Raw genomic sequence first — 15,747 nt, 5'->3', positions numbered from 1 at the left:
GTCTTAGCTTGCAGACTTACTCAGAAACCTAATGTGCTGAAAGTCACAGAATTGGTTCATCACTCCACCCCTCACCCCACTCATCCCATTAAATAGACACTTATATGTGGTTGAGCAAAACGTGACTAAGTACTTTAAAGACAATTCCATTCATCTATGGGATGACAAACTGCTTAACGTGAGGCTCTAATATACAACCAGTCTTGGGGATGCCATGGGATTGGCCTATACTTGCAGAGAATCTATGTTGGGATGGAGCCCAGGGAGTTCCATTTTTTAATCTGACCAAGGAATGCCTGATGCTCACACAGGGCTCCTGAAACAAAAGGTGTTACAAATCCAAGCACTTTCCTCCTTCCACAGAATTAAGAAGAGGATCCAGCACCTCTCAATGCTGCAATTGAAAGCAGCCTTATACTTCCCCTACTGTCATCCAAAGCTCGATACAGTGGAGCTTGGGCCATTCCACCTTTCAGCAGTGATTTATAATGGGAGTCAGAAGTTATACAGAATTGAGAAATTGAAATGTTTCACTGTAGGCTGTAAAATTTTCTTCCTTTGTTTTCCAGTCACCGGATTCTCCGTGGCCACAAACTCAGCTGATTGCCCTCCTGCAAGCTGCTGTCTGCTCCCTGCCAAAGAATGTGAGTCTTAACCTGACCTAAACAAGCAAAATTATCACAATCACTAGATGTTCTTCTCCTCCTTGGAGCTTGGGTCATCTTGGTCCATTTCAACCATTTTGATGAGGTGAACGGTTAAGACAAGTCCACCAAACAAAAACTGTTTATAAGTTGACGCTCCTTGTTTTGCAGAATACAAAGATGGCATGTTAGTAAATGGAACTATTACATTGATAAGTACACTTGAGGTTGGGTTGGGTAATGCAAAGGAAGCTTTAGTCTGGGTCTAGCCCTGTGCTGTACCTCCTTTGGGAGCGTTTGATGGGGATAGTGTAGAGCAAGCTTTACTCTGTCTAGACCATATAATTGGGAGTGTTTGAAACAGCATAGAGGGCAGCATGGTGGTGCAGTGGTTAGCACTGTTGCCTCACAGTGCCAGGGACCCGCCTTCAATTCCAGCCTTTGGTGACTGACTGTGTGGAGTTTGCATGTTCTCCCCTTGTCTGCATGGGTTTCTTTCTTCCCAGAGTCCAAAGATGTGTTAGTTAGGTGGATTGGCCGTGCTAAATTGCCCCTAAGTGTCCAATGTTGTGCAGGCTTGGTGGATTAGCTATGGTAAATGTGGGTTTGTAGGGCTTGGTGGGGGTAAGGGATGCTCTTCAGAAGGTCATTGCAAACTTGATGGGCCAAATAGCCCCTATCTGCATTGTAGGGATTCTATGATTCTAATCTGCATATACTTAAACAGTGCTGCTCTGAATGCCAAGTGTGGAGATATATACACACACACTGTAGTAAAGTTCTAATCCCATTACTGAGTCCTTTCTTTTTGATAACAACATGAGAGAGGACAACTCTGAATGAGGTCTAATTTCATTTCTTAAATCTTAGATCACTAATTGCTAAGTTACAGAAGCATTTCTTTATTGCAGATAACAGTGCCACAACAGGAGAAGTTGCTGGTACAACTCATGGAGCTAGCTTGCACCAGCGACCATCGATTCACTTACACGTCTGCTGCCAAATGCATTGCTGGCCTTATCAACAAATACCCTGCAGGTGAGAATGGGATCTGGGTAAGCGTTTCTTTTCCCAGGCGAGAAGTAGTGATCTAAATCAGCTCATTACTCAATATTCTGCAATCAAGACTTTTATTTATTCATTCATGGGTGGCATGCATCGTTCGGCAACCATTTCCTTACACATTATGCACAACTGTTGGATGTTTGTTGCAAAGGTGGTTTGTGTGCTGTCACTATATTGGTGAGTCATTCCAAATGTTCCCTGGTACATATCAGTTTAATTGAAAGCTGCATTCAGGTTTTAACTCGAGATCCTCTGTTGATTTAAAAAGAAAAGGCACCTTAACCTTAATAAGCAGCACCTCTCAGCAGAATCACTGGCGAGGCCACTATTTGTTGCCCATTCCTAAATGCTCCTTGAGAAACAAAAACAGAAATTGTTGGAAAAGCTCAACAAGTCTGGCAGCATCTGTGGAGAGAAATTAGTTAACATTTCAGGTCATAGAGTCAAAGAGATGTACAGCACAGAAACAGACCCTTGGGTCCAACTCTTTCATGCTGACCATATATTCTAAATTAATCTTGCCCCATTTGCCAGCATTTGGCCCATATCCCTCTTAAACCCTCCCTATTCATTAACCCATCCAGATGCCTTTTAAATGTTGTAATTGTACCAGCCTCCACCAATTCCTCTGCCCAGTGACCCTTCCTCAGAAGCCTTTGAGAAAGTTGTGTTGAAACGCTGCATTCCACATGTTATATGGAGACACATAATGTTGTTAAGGAAGGAGCTTGAGGATTTTGACCCAGTGACACTGAAGGAATGCAATATATTTCCAAGTCGGGATGGTGAGTTGCTTGGAGGCAAACTTGCAGGTGGTAGTGTTCCTATTTACCTGCTGCCCTTGTCCTCCTAGATGGTCGAAGTTCTGGGTGTGATGAGTTGCTGCAGTGCATCCCAGAAATGCTACACACTGCTGTCACTTTGCATTGGTGGAAAGAGTGACCATCAAAGCTGGAGGATGAGTGCCAATCAAGCAGGCTGCTTTATTTTGGATGGTGTCAGGCCTCTTCACATGTTGAAATTGTACTCATTCTGGCCACTGAGGAGTATTCCGTCACATCCTGACTTGTATCTTGTAGACAGTAGGCAGGCTTTGGGAGACAGTCACCAGCCTCTGCCGTTTATGTATACGACCTTTCTGTCACAAAGATAAGGGGAAACCAGCCATGAACACCAACAATTCGTACCTCACTGCCTCCTTTTAAAAAATGGTTCTTGAGGTATAGAAACAAAGAAGATAGCAGCAGGAGGAGGCCATTCTGCCCTTCAAGCCTGCTTTGCCAATCATCACGATCATGGCTGACTGTCCAACTCAATAGCTGAATCCTGCTTTCTCCCCATTCGTCCCAAACGCTATATCTAGCTGCCTCTTGAATACAGCCAGTGTTTTGGTATCAACTACTTCCTGTGATAATGAATTCCACAGGCTCACGACTCTTCGGGTGAAGAAACATCTCTGTATCTCCGTCCTAAATGGTCTACCCCGAATGCTCAGGCTGTGACCCCTGGTTTGGGACACCCTCACCATCGGGAACAGCTCAGTATTCTTTGCTATCTTAGTGGTGAAGAACACAGTAGCTTGAGGTTTCTGCATTGGAGATTTTGTGTGTGCATTCATTTCTATGTCACTGTGGTTCTGGTATAATTCTGTGGCTGGATTTGCAATGGGAAATTGCTTGTGTAAACTATCATTTTGTAATTGTGCTCCCTCTAGTGGCAGCAGAGCCAGTTGCAAGAGGCTGTAATTGCAATGGATAAATAACATGGGCGCTTTAAGATAAATGTTGACCTAAGAATTTGCACTGGAAGTGAAGGCTGAGTGAATTACTTCAAATCTGGGATTATGTCATGTGACACCCCTTCACATAAACGCTATATTTATTTTTGACTTAATAAGTTTTATCTAATTGGATATCCATATCAGAGTTTATCCATAAGGATAAAGGATAGCACATTTAAAACAGACATGAGAAATTGCTTCTCTCAAAGTGTTATGAATCTGTGGAATGTGATGCAGTAAATGCCAGGACATTTGAGGACAAATTAGGCAGATTTTCAATTCATAATGTGTTGAAGGGTTTATGGAGAGCGGGCAGGAAAGTGGTGTCGAGGCTGAGATGAGATCATCCACAATCATATTGAATGGTGGAGCGGGCTCCAGGGGCTGAATTGCCTACTCCTGCTCCTAGTTCTTAGATTCTTAAAATAGTATTTGAGAGACAACTTCAGCTTCTTGGCTTTTTTTTAAACCACTTCCACTTGCAGGAGCCTCAGCTCAGGTTGAGTGTGATTGTCTTGTGATTAATTCTTTCCCCGTGTGTGTTTGTAGGTGAACAATTGGATTCTGTTCTCCAAGATGTGTTGAAAAAAATTGACAGTGGGCTGGAGAGGAACGCTGGAGATTGTACACAGGCCACTAGCAGGACCCGGGTTTTCACCTTGCTGCTGTGGGTAAGGAATTTATATGCCAGTGGTTATAGTTATTAGATTTTTGAAAAATGTGTATTTATATAGTGCCTTTTATGAACTAAAAAAGTAATTGTAGTCACTTTTGGAATAGACGATTGGCCTGTTTGTGCACAGCAACCTCCCACAAGCAGCAATGTGATAATTAACAATTACTTTTGTCCTCTCGTGATTCCTGATGGATGACCGGGACGTGGGAGAACTTCTTTGCTTCTTGTCAAACTAGTAACTGTGGACCCTTTTCCTCTTTGAGAGGACAAGCAGGACCTTCATTTCATGGCACCTTTTATTTCACAGCACCACTGATGGTGCAACCTTTCTTTAGAACTGGTACCAAGAGTATCACCCTGGATTTTGTGCTTGAGCTTTTGGAGTGAGAATTGAACTCTCAAACATGCGAATTTCAAGTGCTACACTCAACTAAGACTATACATTTGCTGCATTATACAACTATTGTATCCGAGCACAGGCACTTCAGCTTCTCTGGACATTCTTGGGTGAAGGAGCATGGGGAAAATCAGCCAGGGTTCCTGCTCCCAGATGCTATCCAATGACTCAGTGTAGCAGTTCACAATTTACAAAGGGATTTACCAGAAACTGCAGCAGGATCTGTACTGTTTTGAAGAGGACAATGAATACTGAAACGTTTTAGCAGTTGGAGGAATGGGTATAAATGAGTTGCTCATTCAGAGAGCTGACACATGCGTGATGGGCCAAACAGCCTTTTTCTTCTGTGATGCAAGTTTGAGATTCAGTACCTCTTTATATTTGCCAATACCACTTCCTTCATTCTCTAGTGTCTTTCCCGGCAGACTGCACTGCATTTTGATTACCCACTGTTATATGAATAGTGGCTCTGATAAGGTTAATATTCATGTTACAAGTTCCACCCATCCTATTGATGTCACATATAGTGTGCGTGGAGACAAGGCATTCAACTCAGCGTTCTCCTAAGATTAACATGCAGGTTCATTTTGGCACTTAGGAAGGCAAATGCAATATTAGCATTCATTTCATTTCAAAAGGGCTAAATTACAACAGCCGTGGTGTGGTACTAAGGCCATATAGGGCTCTGGTCAGATTGCATTTGGAGTGTTGAGAGCAGTTTTGAGCCTTGTATCTTGGCCTTGGATGGGGTCCAGAGGAGGTTCACAAAGGTGAAGGGCTTGTCATATGGGGAGCAGTTGAGGACTCTGGGTCTGTACTTAATAATTTTGAAGAGGTGAGGGGGTGAGGGGGTGGGGGTCTGATTGAAATTAGCAGAATACTGAGAGGCTTGGATACAGTGGACATGGAGAAGATGTTTCCATTAGTAGGAGATACTAGGACCCAAGGGCCCAGCCTTAGAGTCAAGGGATAACCCTTTAGAACTGAGATGAGTAGGAATTTCTTCAGCCAGAGGGTTGTAGATCTGTGGAAACCATTGCCACAGAAGGCGGTGGAGTCCAAGTGATTGAGTGTGTTTAAGACCGAGGTAGATAGGTTCTAGATTATTCAAGGGATCAAGGGTGACAGGCAGAAGGCTGGAGAATGGATTTGAGAAACACATTGACATAGCAGACTCGATGGGCTGAATGGCCTAAATCTGCTCCTATTTCTTATGGTCTTACTCTAGTTTTTGGAGGAAGTAGATACAGCTATACCAGCTGCTAAGGTTCTAGGAAGGATGCCTGACCAGATGTCTTTGTGTTTAATGCTATTGTGCAGTAATCCTTCTTGTTATCTGAAAACAGAGCCTCTTCTGTTCACATTGTCCTCCACCACTAATCACTAGATAGACCCCAGACGAAGCAAAGACAAAGGAAAACTGGTGACAGTAAACTACCTCAAACAATCCTTACTCAGTACCATATGCTAGTAAAGGTGGCAAATGGTCCCAGGAGTGGTCATTTGGGAAAATACCTTTCCTAGCATTGCTGAATTTCCTACTGTCGACATTCTGGGGGTTACCACTGACCAGAAACTGAACTGAGCCAGTCACATAAATAGGTCAGGATAAAGTTGCCATAGTCCTACCAAACCATAGGGCTGCACTCTCATTAGAGAGAGATGACTGGTGGTGCTTTAACCTGAGGGTCACTGCACTTCAGGACAGGGGAGAGGTTGAGAAGGAGACTCCTTCATGATCACCTCAGCCGACATGGGAATTGAACCCACACTGTTGACATTACTCTACAACTGAGCTGACTGTATAGTGGGTACAAGGGAAAGGTCAGAGATTAGAAAGTCTGCATGGCTAACTCACTTCCTGACTACCCAAATCCTGTCAGGAGTCTGATAGAATACTCTTGCATGAAAATGCTGCAACAACACTCGAGAAGGTTCCCACTGTCCAGGACAAAGCAGCCTGCTTGATATGTATCTCATCATCATCTCAAACATTCACCCACCTCCCCCCCACCACTCCCTACTCAGTGACACGCAGTGGCAGCAGTGTGTACTACCTACACGAGGAACTGCAGCAGCTCACCAAGGCTCCATTTACAACACCGTTCAAGCTCATGATCTCTACTGTCTTGAAGGACTAGCTGGTATGTGGGAACACAACCACCTGCAAGTTCCCCTCCAAAGCACTTCCCATCCTGACTTGGAAATATATCATCGTTCCTTCATTGTCGCTGAGTCAGAACCCTGGAATTCTCACTTTCGGCACCATGAGTCTACCTACGCTTCATGGGCTGCAACAGTTCAAGAAGACAGCTCACCACCACTTTCTCAAAGACAACTGGGGATTGGTAAGAAATGCTGGCCCAGTCAGCAAAGCCCAAATCTCATGAATGAAAAATAGTTGTTAAAAATATGAAATGATTAGCTTTTAGCCATCTGCTCACCTGTAAGTTTAACGTCCTTTTATTGTAATCAATCTGGATGCATTCAAATGATGTTTCTGACATCCTTGGGATGTGAATGCGGGCAGTATTCTGCTCTGTCTAACAACCTCCTCTTTTTTTGTATTATTTCCCTAGTTAACAAAAGCACTTGTGCTGCGTTATCATTCTCTAGCTGCCATATTGACTGACAAGGTAAGAGGTTTCTCTCTGATCTAGTACACAACATGGAGCTTGTTTTCTTTCTAATCTCTCCCAAATCTGCCTGTTCCCATTTCCCATCACACTTACTTCAATCTCTCCTTTTGCCCTAGCTGATACAGCTGCTCACTGACCCCGATCTGGGAACTGATGCAGCAGACGGATTCTCTGTGTTGGTCAGTGACTCCTCGGATGTCCTGAACAAGGCCACTCACGCTGACATTCGCATTATGTACCGGCAGCGATTCTTCACTGAGAATGTCCCCAAGCTGGTCCAGGGCTTCCACTCAGCCAGTGAAGGTGATCCATGACTGCAGTCACAGATGGAACAGAAATTCTAGAGCGAAGGAAGGCGCAATGGGTTAATTGGCAAATGAGAGAAAAGGACCGGCTGTTGTTTGCAATAGGACTGAGTATTGGGGCAGGACCCACACTGCATCCTGGGGTCTCGGAAATCCAGTCCCCGTATCCTGGAGCATGCAGTCTCTGTCCTGGGAGTCACCGGCTTTAGGAGTATGTGTGCACCTTTCACAGAAGGAAATGGAGAATAAAATAATTACAGTTTGCTACCGGTCTGCAAGAGCAGTGTTTAGTATAATTATAGTTCAGACTGTGAAGTATGGATTGTGACTGGAGGGAGGATTTTTGAGCAGTCTAGTTCCAAGGTGAAATGATGTTAGTTACAGAGCTGTCGTGGGGCGGGGCTATGGGAGAATCAGTGCCCTTCTTGATTGTTAAATAAGCACAGTTGATGCTAGCATTGGCATTTTCACCCTGACACTGGTATGTTGGCATTGATGCATTCACTCTAACCCTGGGACAATGCACTTGCTTTGTTACAGATAATAAGTCAAACTACCTGAAGGCACTTTCTCACGTTTTGAACAGTCTTCCGAAGCAGGTCCTGATGACAGAGCTCCCGTCGGTCAGTAAAAGCCTTTTTCACCCTTTGGGCTTTGTGCCTTTTGTGGAATCTGGGCAGCTTCATTCCTGTTAGTCATTTGTTCACCTCTGTGTTATGCATGTTTTCTTTTTTATTTGCTCACAGGATGAGGGCATTGCTGGCTAGACAGCATTTATTGCCCATCCCTAATTGCACAGAGGGCAATTGAGAGTCAACCACATTGCTGGGGTTGTGATACTGTGATTAAATGGCATTCCTGTATTAAACCCTCTCCCTCTCTTTCCACTTAGCACTTTACTGCACCAGCCAGAAGTCATTGATGCTGTTTTATATCAATGGAGTGTGTGATTGATGCCAGTGAATATAGGAGGTATGGTTAGTAAGTTTGCAGATGACTCCAAAATGGTGATGGTGTGGACAGTGAAGAAGGTTACCTCCGAGTACAACAGGACCTTGATCAGATGGGAAAATGGGCCAAGGAGTGGCAGATAGAGTTTAATTTAGAAAAAATGTGAGGTGCTGCATTTTGGATAGGCAAATCAGGGCAGGACTTGTACAGTTAATGGTAAGGTCCTGGGGAGTGTTGCCAAACAAGGACACCTTGGGGTGCAGTTTCATAATTCCTTGCAAGTGGAATCGTGGGTAGACAGAGTGGTGAAGAAAGTGTTTGGTATGCTTGTTTTTATCGGTCAGTGCATTGAGTATAGGAGTTAGGAGGTCATATTGCAGCTGTACAGGACATTGGATGGGCCAATTTTAGAATACTGCATTTAACTCTGGTCTCCCTGCTGTACAAAAGATGTTGTTGAAACTTAAAAGGGTTCAGAAAAGATTTATAAGGATGTTGCCGGGGTTGGAGAGCTTGAACTAAAGGGAGAAGCTGAATAGGCTGGGGCAATTTTCCCTAGAGTGCCAGAGGGTGAGAGGTGACCTTATAGAGGTTTATAAAATTGAGGGACATGGATAGGATGAATGGATGGAGTCTTTACCCCAGGGATTTGTGCCCAAAACTAGACAGCATAAGTTTAAGGTGAAAGGGGAAAGATTTAAAAGGGACTTAAGGGGCAGCTTTTTCACGCAGAGAGTGGTGTGTGTATGGAATGAGCTGCTAGAGGAAGTGATGGAGGCTGGTACAATTACAACATTTAAAAGGCATCTGGATGGGTGTATGAATAGGTAGGGTTTAGAGGGGTATGGGCCAAATGCTGGTAAATGGGACTAGATTAATTTATGATATCTGGTTGGCATAGACGAGTTGGACCAAAGGGTCTGTTTCTATGCTGTACGTTTGTATGACTCTATATCACTAGGAGTGTGTGACTGGTGCTAGTTTACATTGATGGGTGTGTCATTCTTGTGATGTAGTGGTATTGTCTCAAACTTTCAGCCAGGAGGCCTCAGTTCAAATCCCATCTGCTCTGGAGGTGTGTAGTAATGTCTTTGAACAGTTTAATTAGAAAATATCCACATTAATAGACATGTGTGATTGGTATCATTCTACATCAGCCGTGCATTTCATTTGTGCTAGTTTTAACTATCGTTCCTTTTCCTTCTCCAGCTGCTGACTCTGTTGTTGGAGGCCCTGTCCTGCTCAGACCAGGTGGTTCAGTTGTCCACGCTGGGCTGCTTGCATCCTCTGTTGCTGGACGCCACTCAGACTATGAGCTTGCATGTGGAGACCTTAGTGAACAAATTGCTCAATCTGACTTCTAGCCCTGCCATGGTATGTATAGACAGCTGGAACACTGTGTGGCTTTGATCGAGGACTTTCCTCGATTATCAGATCCAACTTATGCAGTCTTTTCTTGGGTTTACCCAGGAACAGAAACCTGAGGTCCCTGAGGCGAAGGGCATTTTTCCTTTTTGATGCTTTTATTGTGTTCTCAAGACTTGATGGTCATATATTTTATTAGCCTGTGGTGCATCAGATTCATTGGTGACTTGACCACTTAAGATGAATTTCTTCTTAGTGTAGCAAATCTGTGGAGTTCTTTTCTGTAGAATGCTGTTGAGGCTGGGTCATTAAGTGTATTCAAGGCTGAGAAACTCGGATTTTTAATCATTAAGTGAACCAAGGGTTATGGGGATAAGGCAGGCAAATGGAGTTGACAATAGTCAGATCAGCCACGATTTCATCTTATGGCGGAGCAGATCTGTTAGATTGAATGGCCTGCTTCTGTACCTGCGTCTTATGGACCTCTTGCAACAACTGTATTTATATTGTGCCTTTAAAGTAAAATTATCCAAGTAGTAGCTTTTGAGCTGAGTATTTACACATGCAACTGTTCATTAGCACATCTCTGTGCCGTTGAATTGTACATTGCAGGCAGTATCTCAATCCATCGTGCCTCTGTCCATTCTTTTGGTTCAATTAGTTCCTCTCTGCCCTTTCCCTATAATGCTGAAGTATTTATGTTTTCAGTTATTTATCCAGTTCCCTTTTGAAAGTTACCATTGATTCACTGCCATTTCAGGCAGCATATTCCAGATCACAGCTTGCTGTGTGAAAGCAGCTCCCGTCGTGTCACCTCTGGTTCTTGTGGCCATTATCGTAAATTTGTATAAGTTTTTGAGCTTTCTGCTTCAGTCAGCGAAGCCAATTAGGACAACACTTGCTGGTTTCATCCTTTATGCTTCATTTAAGGTAGAGTCCAAATAGAGATGCCTCAGTGATGATGATAGTGCAATCATGTATCAGTGTTGTGTTGGAAAGGTGCGCCTCACCTTTGATGCTTGTTTGCCTGTGTTTCAATTGCAGAAAGTCCGTATTGCATCCTTACAGTGCATGCATGCACTGACCAAGCTGCCGCCACATGTGGTAAGGTTTATACAATTAATCATCTATCATGTTGTCTATTAGACTTGTGTTTGCACAGACACTTATCGTGTAATTATTTCTTTCTTCAAGATACAGTTACTTTTGTTAAGTAAATAAAGTTAACAGACATCTTGTGCATAGTATAATCTCACCTACCAACGAAATTAGTGATGTGCTGTGTTTTTTCTGTTTTTGGTGCTGATTGAGTTGGATTCCCTGTTGCTTCTCTAAATAGTTCCATGGGATCTTTCACGTACTGAAACAGGCAAGATCTCGGTTAATGTCTCACTCGAAGGACAGCGCCTCTGACAGAGCTGCACTTGCTCTGTTGGCGCTGCCGTATCAATAAAGAGGCATAGTCTGATGCTGTTTTGTAACTGGATGTGGTTTCTAAATGCATATCTATGCTAATTCATTATTTTTTATAGAATACGCTGTCCCTTGAAATATAAATAAACAGTGACTTCAACCTGCCCCTCTCAATTATGATCCTCTGAGCAGTGAGCATCAAATATATTTACTCCCACCCCAGGTGACCTTGTGGGAGAAAGATTCAAATCTCACACCCTTCTGGGATTGAAACTAGTCCAGATCACTTTGTTCCTGATTAATGTTGCATATTACCTCCTGTATGAAGTGATCTCCTCTCTAGCCAGAAACAGGTCCAGCTGTAACTTGAAGAGATTCAGCAAAGTGCACAAGGCAGTAGCCTACTTCCAGAGTTAACTAATCTCCGGGAAAAGATCTGCCTCCTGATCGCTAACTTAGTTCCAGCTATATATGGCTTGAAACATACTGGCTACTAAGCACATTTCAATTTCATCCCTTCCAAATTTTTTAAACGTTAACCTAACTGCACGGACTTCTATTTTTCTCAAAGGGGTGAGGTCCGTATCTCTGATGTATATCTTGATAACAGAATGCTTCAATCTGGTTATTGACCTTGTGTCCCTCTTCTTGCACGCTTTTTAAAGCTGCAATATCAAACCACTGTGAGAAATCCAAAAGTGGACACCGTGATCCAACCAAGACCTGACCCAGATTGTTCATTATAATAAGCCTTGTCTATTTGTCAGTTGTCCTGTCAGTACAGCCCAGTATCCTGCTTATCCTAGCTGTTTGACATCAACAATGTTGGGCAAGGCAATAAACCTTGGTGTCTTTATATCTAACCTGCTCCAGCTATTTCATTGCTCTTCCCTGATGATGTGTTTATGTTGATCACTTGCCCTTTCCATAACACTACATCTTTACCAAATTGAAGTGTAACTCTCTTTATTATACCTGTTGCATGGCAATTTCTTTGGTGGCTACACGTGGGAGCACCAGAAATGTGTTTGCAAGGATTTCACCTGTTTAGAATTTCTGCCAAATTTGTGTGTGGATTCCTCTTAAAATATTGATGAACATACTTGTGATAATTGTACAGAAAACTGGACGGAATCCTGCTGTTTGTATCCATTGTCGTTCCCTGTGAAAGCCAGGTTTGTATACAACATGTGCTTTAAAATTTGCCTGATCGTTACAGATCCTGCCCCACAAATCCCGGGTTATCCAAGCCCTGGCCAAACCCTTAGATGACAAAAAGCGACTGGTGAGGAAGGAAGCGGTGAGAGCTCGGGGAGAATGGTATGTATGGGTTTTTTACTTGGTGACTGGAGGGGGCAGAGGATGAGGCCGTGAACAATTGAGTGGTGCAGTGCAGTGCCACTGCATTCATTCATCACAGCCACAGCAACACTGCGAAGGGCCACCATGTGTTGGATGGTTTGAAAGCTTTATAGGTTCTCGTTCTTAGTAACCTCATGTGCTTCAGAAGTGCAAGGGAGCTTCCAACCACACTCCCTCTGTCCCCTCTTCCCAGCCTGTTCCCCCATTACTGTAAACTGCATTACTCAAATCAGTAACACCTTTGTAAACCTGCTGTCCACCCTGTGACCAGGTTCGGCTATCTCCCCAGAAGGCAGGAACTAAGTCAAGGCATTCATGTGTATGATCGAACTGCACATTGTTTAAAATTAGGAACCCAGCTGCAGATCTGCCCAAAAAGACACGTCCATGGTGAGAGAGAGACACCTGAGAGGTTAAGACCAGCTCCAGCATCAAAACCTGGCCATGCCTCCTGAACAAAAACAGAAATTGCTGGGAAAGCTCAGCAGGTCTGGCAACATCTGTGAAGAAAAAAGTCAGTTAACATTTCGGGTCCGGCGACCCTTCCTCAGAACATGCTTCATGATGTCTATGTCATCACAAACAGAAACTTCCTCCTCCACTCCTTCACCACAGCCAATATATAAGGCAGTAAAGAAAATTTACTCGTAGAAAATTGCTGTCCGACTTGCCAGGATCAAAACCAGTCCGGGAAATCTCTAAGTGTTATGTTAAGATGCTTGTTTTCCATATGATGTAATTTCTACTCCAGTCAGGTTCCCTCTAAAGGCAGAAGAAAGTTAACTATTCCATGTGATAACAGAGATCAGAATTGGGACCTGTCTGGAGTCCAGGACTGCAGTGCAGTCTCCCAGATCAGAAGCTCCCAGTTTTGATCCTAGTCAATGCTGATCATTCTTAACACCAAGAAAAGAGTTTGTTTGATGTATAATTGCTGATGTCTAATCTGCTTTTCACATTTTGGTGTGATCTGCATTTCTGCCTTTAACAGAAAAGACTTCATATTGTTAATCTTTTCCTTTTTTTTTAAATTTCCAATTCTACCCCCTCTCCAAACCCTTTGTTTTTTGTAGGTTTCTTTTAGGAAGCCCAGGCAGTTGATGCGGGTCCACCTGACCAGAGAGAGAGAGAAAAGACAATCAGACGAGGCCTAGCCTGTCCGGCACATTTACAACCAGTGGCCTGTTCAACTTAACATTCCAAGCCCCCACAAAAAAAAACACAATAAAAATTAAATCCTGTTTTTCTTACAAAACAAAAAGTTTCCAGCGGAAATGAAGACTGAAATAATGAAGAATTTGCACCTTTAACCAATTAATGACTATTTAAATAAGCACATTTCATTCAGCGCCTCATGTGGTCTCTGAACAGCCCATGTGTAGAGTGTGATCATTTTTCACCTTGTATAATATAACAAAGCAGTCTCACTAACTGAGCAAATCACCTAATTCGTTCTAGTAACTGAGCAAAGATTGAGAAGACGTCTTGGCAAATCGCATCAAATAGCTGCTCAGCGATTCTGCTGTATCGTGGTTGAGATGGTTCATTTCACCCTAATGTGTACCAGGACAAACCCGTACACAACATTGGAAACCCAGGAGTTACAGACTGGAAACTAATCGAAGGGTTTAGGTGGTTTATATATGCCACAACAGGTAATTGAGAGTGAGTTACAGACCGAAAGCTAATTGAGGGGTTCATTAGGTTCTATGTAGAATAACAGGTACTTGGGAATAAGTTACAGACTGAATTGTAATCAAGGGGTTTTATTGTTTATAAATGGAATAACAGACACCTAGGAATTTGTTACAGACGAATTTGTCCAAAAGCTTGGAGCTTTAAATATAGAACAATACCTGGGTGTGAGTTACAGGCTGGAACTTAATCGATAGGTACAGTGTTGAAATTGCTTTAATTACTTTTTTTTTTAGAAAGTGCATCTCCTTAAATTCTCCTTGGCTGATCCTCTGTGAGTTAGGTGATGCATGTTTTTTTAGATTAGTATGTACTATATACCATGTATTGCAGAATGTAACCTACTGCTGTTCAGTTAAAGCTGCTTTTAGTGGTGGCCTGTCTTTTCAGGCTGTCAAGTCTAACTACTCTAGGTCAGTGAGAGTGTCATTATTGCTGGTGAGGATGATATGAAAATTGCTAAGAGCCAGAACAAAATACTTGTCTTATAAAAATTGTGAACTTTTCAAAGTGTGACAGATGTGACAAAATGCAAGACTTGTAGTGGAGTACGAGTGATAGAGGTATTCCATAGTCAGGATTCTATTTACTGAGTAATTATACCAGTGTGGTCTTGGTCCACTGAGAAATAACATGAATGATCTATACCTGTCAGCTTCAAAAATTGGGAGAAATCAGACGTGAAATCACTTGTATTTTTGTTAGGTGAATCTCATTGCTATTCCCTCTTGGTGTAGTGTGGCTCTGATCCATATTTGTTGACGAGTATCACATTGGCACTCAGGACACCTTAGCAGTATTACAGAATGGGGAGGGACGATGAATAGCGAGGGGTAAAATGGAGCACAACAGAAAAAGGTGCCTGTGGAAAACAAGTCGGGGCAGTGGTAGAATGAACAAGATCATAGAATATTTGCACTTTTTTGGGGAGGGAACGTCTCCTCCAGTTGAAGCCCTTCTCTTTGCCAGGTATTATTTTGGGAGGAGCAGTTTACTGACAACCATCAGACTGTCTTGCTGCTTGTGTTTGCTCTGTAATTGTTGGTTGATTACTGCCTAGGCGTGCCACAGTCTACACTGAGCTGATTCCAGACAGAACTTCAGTTGTCCTCTATGATGGTGAGGCTGGTTGATACTCCCTGGCATGAATTAACACTGATTTACTGGGAGGAGGTTGTCAAAAATTGTCTTGAGGAAAAGTATTTTCTGTCCACAACTTTTACAGAAATAGTGCACATTGCTGGCATTGTGCTAAAATGTTAAAACCCTGTATGTGTCTTGGATTAGTTAAAGAGAAATATGACAAGAATCACTGTCTCACATTCTTGCTGACCAATCACTGATTGTTGTTTGAAATGAAAACAGAAACTCAGCAGAGATAGTAGGAACTGCAGATGCTGGAGAATCCGAGACAACAAGGTGCAGGGCTGGATGAACACAGCAGGCCAAGCAGCA

The 15,747-nt window shown here is 43.0% G+C and overlaps 1 protein-coding gene across 1 annotated transcript; it reads left to right on the top strand.

The window, feature by feature from the left end:
- Positions 1–539: 539 nt before the first annotated feature.
- On the top strand, positions 540–15,614 carry LOC109913569 (MMS19 nucleotide excision repair protein homolog; the record flags this gene model as incomplete). The annotated part of the gene is made up of 10 exons (XM_048592210.1): positions 540–644; positions 1,556–1,682; positions 4,039–4,160; positions 7,142–7,198; positions 7,318–7,504; positions 8,047–8,129; positions 9,667–9,831; positions 10,867–10,926; positions 12,455–12,555; positions 13,671–15,614. Coding segments are annotated over 10 exons (1,035 nt in total), but the record flags the coding sequence as incomplete, so codon positions are not given.
- Between the last annotated feature and the right edge of the window lie 133 nt (positions 15,615–15,747).

Source organism: Rhincodon typus, unplaced genomic scaffold, assembly GCF_021869965.1.
Source record: "Rhincodon typus isolate 14 unplaced genomic scaffold, sRhiTyp1.1 hic_rhity00000815, whole genome shotgun sequence".
Taxonomy (NCBI): domain Eukaryota; kingdom Metazoa; phylum Chordata; class Chondrichthyes; order Orectolobiformes; family Rhincodontidae; genus Rhincodon; species Rhincodon typus.
The sequence above is the reverse complement of the archived record's forward strand: the minus strand, read 5'-3'. Positions and strand labels throughout refer to the sequence as shown.